This window comes from Sinocyclocheilus anshuiensis, unplaced genomic scaffold, assembly GCF_001515605.1.
Source record: "Sinocyclocheilus anshuiensis isolate Anshui unplaced genomic scaffold, SAMN03320099.WGS_v1.1 scaffold112, whole genome shotgun sequence".
Lineage (NCBI taxonomy): Eukaryota > Metazoa > Chordata > Actinopteri > Cypriniformes > Cyprinidae > Sinocyclocheilus > Sinocyclocheilus anshuiensis.
In genome coordinates, this window is record NW_015557175.1 from 1,282,627 (window position 1) to 1,289,954 (window position 7,328).

Genomic DNA, 7,328 nt, shown 5'->3' on the forward strand with positions numbered 1-7,328 from the left:
TCTATCTATCTATCTATCTATCTATCTATCTATCTATCATTCTATCTATCGTTCTATCTGTCTGTCGTTTTATCTGTCCATCCATCCATCATCCATCCATCCATCCGTCCATCTATCCATCTATCTATCGTTCTATCGTTCTATCTATCGTTCTATCTGTCTGTCGTTTTATCTGTCCATCCATCCATCATCCATCCATCCATCCGTCCATCTATCCATCTATCTATCGTTCTATCGTTCTATCTATCGTTCTATCTGTCTGTCGTTTTATCTGTCCATCCATCCATCATCCATCCATCCATCTATCTATCTATCTATCTATCTATCGTTCTATCGTTCTATCCATCATTCTATCCATCTATCTATCCATCCATCTATCGTTCTATCGTTCCATCTATCCATCTATCTATCCATCTATCCATCTATCCATCTATCCATCTATCCATCTATCATCTATCTATCTATGTATCTATCTATCTGTCTATCTATCTATCTATCTATCGTTCTATCTGTCTATCGTTCTATCTATCTATCGTTCTATCCATCTATCCATCGTTCTATCCATCTATCTATCCATCCATCTATCCGTCCATCTATCCATTCATCTATCTATCTATCTATCTATCTATCTATCTATCTATCTATCTATCTATCTATCGTTCTATCGTTCTATCGTTCTATCTATCTATCGTTCTATCGTTCTATCTGTCTATCGTTCTATCTGTGTGTCGTTCTATCCATCTATCCATCGTTCTATCGTTCTATCCATCGTTCTATCTATCTATCTATCTATGTATCTATCTAGCCATCTATCTATCAATCTATCTATCTATCTATCTATCTATCTATCTATCTATCTATCTATCTATCTATCTATCTATCGTTTTATCGTTCTATCGTTCTATCGTTCTATCCATCTATCCATCGTTCTATCGTTCTATCCATCCATCTATCGTTCCATCAATCTATCTATCTATCTATCTATCTATCTATCTATCTATCTATCTATCTATCTATCGTTCTATCGTTCTATCGTTCTATCCATCTATCCATCATTCTATCCATCTATCCATCCATGTATCGTTCCATCCATCATCTATCGTTCCATCTATCCATCTATCTATCCATCTATCCATCTATCGTTCTATCCATCATTCTATCCATCCATCTATCGTTCCATCTATCCATCTATCCATCTATCATCTATCTATCTATGTATCTATCTATCTGTCTATCTATCTATCTATCTATCGTTCTATCTGTCTATCGTTCTATCTATCTATCGTTCTATCCATCTATCCATCGTTCTATCCATCTATCTATCCATCCATCTATCCGTCCATCTATCCATTCATCTATCTATCTATCTATCTATCTATCTATCTATCTATCTATCTATCTATCTATCGTTCTATCCATCTATTCATCGTTCTATCATTCTATCCATCGTTCTATCTATCTATCTATCTATCTATCTATCTATCTATCTATCTATCTTATCTGTCTGTCTGTCTGTCTGTCTGTCTGTCAGTCTGGACCTTTGACCTGTGTGTGGTTTCTCAGCAGCTGCAGTTGGCTATCTATCTATCTATCTATCTATCATTCTATCTATCGTTCTATCTGTCTGTCGTTTTATCTGTCCATCCATCCATCATCCATCCATCCATCCGTCCATCTATCCATCTATCTATCGTTCTATCGTTCTATCTATCGTTCTATCTGTCTGTCGTTCTATCTATCTATCGTTCTGTCTATCTGTCTATCTATCTATCTGTCGTTCTATCTATCTATCTATCTATCTATCTATCTATCTATCTATCTATCTATCATTTTATCGTTCTGTCTATCTATCGTTCTGTCTATCTATCTATCGTTTTATCGTTCTGTCTATCTATCGTTCTGTCTATCTATATCGTTTTATCGTTCTGTCTATCTATCGTTGTCTATCTATCTATCGTTCTATCGTTTTGTCTATCTATCGTTCTGTTTATCTATCTGTCGTTCTATCGTTCTATCGTTCTATCCACACTTACACACACAAACTCAAACAATATAATTACTCACATGCTAATTACTGTTTTCTCACAAACATACTCAGGTTTGAAAGCATTTTAAAAGTGCACTTCAGGGAAAACCAAAAACATGTCACAAATGTGAAGAATATGCTTCCATTTAATTATAATTCATTTATTCATCGTTGCACACTCGTGTGAAATAGCTGCCTTTAAAACTGAAGATGCTGTTGATTCTCTCAATCCCAATCAAAGTGGCAATGCTTCTAAAGATGCAATTAGTCCCTGACAGGCTAATTAATCTCTACCAACGCAGAGACTCTACCTGTTGTGTGGATCATTAGAGGCGTGCAGTCGCTCACTTAGCTTCCGAACGTTAATCAGCTTCCCTCTTTCGATGGATGATTTATTTATCATGGCACGAGTGATGACCCCAGCTATAAATGGCATCGTAGATGATCATTAAAAAATGATGAGGTGTCTATCAGCTCGCTGGACCCTGAAAGCTTGTAGGGGGTTGTTTTGATATAACCGTTTGAAGATACTGGCAGGTGTGCGCCCTCTTTAAAAAACGTACACAAGGAATTAGATTCCACACCATCCGCTACAAACCTCATGAATTAGCTTACATAAACACATGCACAAATAATGTGAATGATGTGAAAAGGCTTACAGTTATTTGAAGTACAAATTATTGATTTATACTAAAGCAAGCATCAATGCTGTATTTATTTGATAAAAAATGCAGTAATATGGTGAAATATTATTACAATTTAAAATAACTTGTCTGCTATTTGAATACATTTTAAAATGTAATTTATTCCTGTGATGAAAAGCTGAATTTTCTGCACAGTCTTCAGTGTCACATGATCCTTCAGAAATCATACTAATATGCTGAATTGCTGCTCAAGAAACATTTATTATTATTATCAATGTTGAAAACAGTTGTGCTGCTTAATATTTTTTGTGGAAACGGTGATGCATTTTTTTGAAAACCAAAAAATAAAGTCTTTTTTTTTTTAATTTTTAGAAAATTCAACAGAACAGCATTTATTTGAAATACAATTTTTATGACATTATCTTTTTTTTTCCACTTTTGATCAGTTTAATGCTTGCTGAATAAAAGTTTAAATTTCTAAATAAATATTCTTACTGCCACTTTAACTTGGTAGGGTATATAATGTATATAATACATCTTTGATTCATTTATTTGTTTTAAAATCAATTTTTGTCATATTGGAGACCTAGATACCACAGAATCTGTCCCTTTTTCTAAGTGATGTGCTACATAATCATTCCTTGAAAATTGGCTTCAAAGCGAATTGTTATATAACCATTGCTTGAGAAGTTAAAAGCACTCCTCTTTATGTTTGTTTCAGTTGCTTATCTCGGAGACATCGCGCTGGATGAGGAAGATATGCGCATGTTTAAAGTGGACCGCATTGTGAATTTAGCAGAGAGAACGGTCACAGTTCTGAATCACACAGATGCGGGTAAGTGTGCATGTATGCGTGAGTTTGAGTGCATGGGCCTGCTTTATATAAACTTTGTGCCAGGCTTAATTGGCAGTCAGAGACTCAGGAAGAGAGCTTGAAGCCATATGTTTTTAAACCAACAGAGAAAAGCCTGTCGAGAAACAGTTCCCACATTCCCAAACACAACAACACATTGCAATTGGGATCTGACAAAATGACAGCGAATTTTCTCATAATTAGCTTTTAGCTTTATGATATTTTCACCCCAGAAGGAAGTTTGCAGAGGAGGGGAAAAAACATGAGATGATAAAGAAATGGGAACAAGGGACAGAATTCAACGTCAGATAAGACGAGTCTGTTTTGCTATCTAGTCCAGTCCAGTCTGTGTGTAGGAGTTGTAACCTAGCATTCAAAACAATAGAAAAAAACATGCTGTGCTATAACAGAATATGAACAGATTTGAGTTAGTGGTTACCGTTCAGTAGACAATTTAAAGTCTCATATTTGTAAATGGCACATACATTGGCCACAAAAAATGTATTTGGACTAGGGCTGGGCGATATAGCTAAAAAATGTATCAACGATATAATGTTTCATATCGTTCGGTATCGATAATTATTGACATTTTTTTATAACCTTTTTTAAAAGAAAGAGCAATAGAATTTTTTTTTTAATTGAACCACTGTATTTTTAAATTAACCCAATTTATTGAGACAAACAACAAATATTGTTTTGTTTGAAAGAGCAATAGAATTTTTTTTTTAATTGAACCACTGTATTTTTAAATTAACCCAATTTATTGAGACAAACAACAAATATTTTTTTTGTTTTAACAGTCAAACACACAATAAAAATTAAACAAATATCTAATATCTAATGTTTTATATGCCGATTAAATAGGTCTTAAGGAAACTTTTGACTTGTCTCCCGAGGGCGCAATTCACTCTGATTGTATTTAAAAACATATGAGACGCAGTGAAAAGGAATAAACCTCCACAAATTCGCGACGTGTTTTCTAAAATTTTAAACTGTTTTAACTTTGCATGGCTACATCTCTTGTGTGAGACGCGAGTGCAGCAGTCCTATTTGTCCGTCTAAGAAATGCGCTGAATATGTGTTCTGTGTGAATGGCTTGGTATCGGTTTTAACCCATTCAAGATCTTCTCGGCATTGAGTTTCTATAATATTTTGAATGAATAACGCAGCAGCGGCGCATCTTGTGGGCTAAACAAAACATTAACACTAACAAAACATTAAAATGCAACAACGTCACTTGCATCATCACCGCATCTCGTGCTCCACTGATGACGCTCCCTGACGCACTCCTAACATTTAATTAGTACTATTTTTGCATTCAAATGCAAATGTTTATTTAAAATTTTTTTATTCACAATCTCCTCATCACAGGCAGTCACAGCACTCAATTCAGCATGTGTTCATGTTTGTGTGTGCTGTCTGCGTCCCTCGGAGCACGTGCCTATATCGAAATTTTTTTATATCGTTATCGAAGAAGGTGTACCGTCGATAAATATCGATACCGTTTTATCGCCCAGGCCTAATTTGGACTCTTGATCTAGATCAAAGAATATCAAACAAAACATTTCATAAAAAAGTTTGTCAAGTTTTAAATGATAAAACGGTAGTTTAAAATGAACACAAAAAGTATTTGGACTGGTTCAGGTTGCCAGATGTTAGTGGAAAATGCTCTTACAATTTTGCAAATGTGGGTTATTTATTAAAGCAATAAGCCCCAAGAAGCTGTGGTTTACAGTGAATTTATAACAGCTACCAACAAAGTGGTTGCCGAGCAACACACAGAAGTAAACAAAGGTGTATGTTTGTAGAGTAATTTACAACAGCTTCGAACGCGGCTCAGCCAATCAGAATCAAGGACCGCAACTATCCGTTTTATAAGTTAAATGTAAATGTAAGATGTAGAAGATGATGTGTAATCTCTCTTTCTCTGGAACTTGTGATGTTGAGGTTCCAGACTGACGGTTTGAGTTTCTCTTCATTTGGTGTCGGAAATGTTAGGTTCACTTAACAATGAGACGAATACAAACGATACGGCGTCCAGTCGGGGATCCTATCGCAGGAAGAGGGCAGCGACGTCCAGACCTGAGAGGGTGTGGCCCGAGGGCGTCATTCCTTACGTCATCAGCGGGAACTTCAGCGGTAAGTCATGTGCACATGCACAGCTTTCCATGTTTAAGTTTTAGTGGAAAACAACAGCCATGTGATCGATAACATCTGTTTGATTATTAAGTTGCATGATTATAGTACTGTAGGAAAAACATGTTTGTGCAAGAAATCACACATTCATGTGTCTGAAATCGGTCAGTCTAACCTCATGTCACTCCATTTGTTTGACTTTTTTTCCTGTGGAGCTCAAAATAAGTTGTTCTTGGAACTCAATTATAAAAGAACTGCTTTACTTTTAAAGTAATACAAAGATAAAAAGGTGTTTTTCTTTGCTCATGTGTTATCTTGCGTAAGGCAGCGAAATGACAAAACACAACAAATAGGTGCATGACATTGCTGGTGCACCTGTACACAACATTGCTGAATTTTGAAATATTTATTTAAATGATAATTACTCCCAATTAAGTCAAAACTATATGAAGACATAAAATGTGCAAGTTTGATTTGCAAAACCTTATGATCATGTTCTCCAGCACGATTTGATAATGATCCAAAGAACATCTAGTGCTTCAGTGGAATCAAGTCTGGAATCTGACGGTCACATGATGTCAATAGCTGTGTCCCAAATGATGCACTACTATGCACTTACACCCTATGTACCTATGCACTATGTACTCAACTATGTAGTGTATGAAATATATAAGGTTATTTTGTCATTCAGCATAAGTCTTAATTAAAATTGTGACTGTCCAACGTTCCACACTTTGTTTTTTCCAGTTAATTAAGTGCATCATCCGGGTATTTAAAGTCCACTTTTTTTGTTTTGAAATTTCAGTGTGAACGCACTCCTTGCACTATTTATACTACAAAACGGCATTGAATAGTGCACACGCTAATTGGGACAAACCTAATGTCTCAAAATTACTTATTTGTGACCCTGGACCACAAAAGCAGTCTCAAGTCGCTGGGGTATGTTTGTAGCAATAGCCAAAAAAAAACATTGTATGAGTCAAAATTATCGATTTTTCTTTTATGCCAAAAATCATTAGGATATTAAGTAAAGATCATGTTCCATGAAGATATTTTGTAAATTTCTTACCGTAAATATATCAAAACTTAATTTTTGATTAGTATTATGCATTGCTAAGAACTTCATTTGGACAACTTTAAAGGCGATTTTCTCAGTATTTAGATTTTTTTGCACCCTCAGATTCCAGATTTTCAAATAGTTGTGTTCCTAACAAACCATACATCAATGGAAAGCTTATTTATTCAGCTTTCAGATGATGTATGAATCTCAATTTCAAAAAATTGACCCTTATGACTGGTTTTGTGGTCCAGGGTCACATTTAATTAGTGACCTAAAATTAATATAGAGTGATTTATTTATTTATTTATAGCCATTTTATTCATATTTTTTTCTAGTTTATTTTCCAGGTTTAAGTTAGATTTTGAATCTAAGTGATTTGTATGCGAAACAGTTTTTGGTTGACTTCGCAACGAAAACCACAATTGTTAAGATACATATCTTGTTATAAAATTGTAATATAAAATTACTCCTGCTTACCAGGTTTAAGTTAGATTTTGAATCCAGGCGATTTGAATGTGAAACATATTTTGGTTGACTTTGTGAAGAAAACCACAATATTATGATATATATATATATATATTATTATAATATTGTTATTAAACTCTTTCC

The 7,328-nt window shown here is 34.7% G+C and overlaps 1 protein-coding gene across 1 annotated transcript in view; it reads left to right on the forward strand.

Moving 5' to 3' along the window:
- Positions 1-7,328, forward strand: part of LOC107678424 (bone morphogenetic protein 1-like) — a 94,589-nt gene that overhangs the window by 27,920 nt on the left and 59,341 nt on the right. Inside the window, exons 2-3 of the mRNA XM_016473678.1 lie at positions 3,392-3,505; positions 5,522-5,662. Of these exons, the coding sequence (XP_016329164.1) occupies positions 3,392-3,505; positions 5,522-5,662 (255 nt within the window). The remainder of the gene's footprint in view (positions 1-3,391; positions 3,506-5,521; positions 5,663-7,328) is intronic.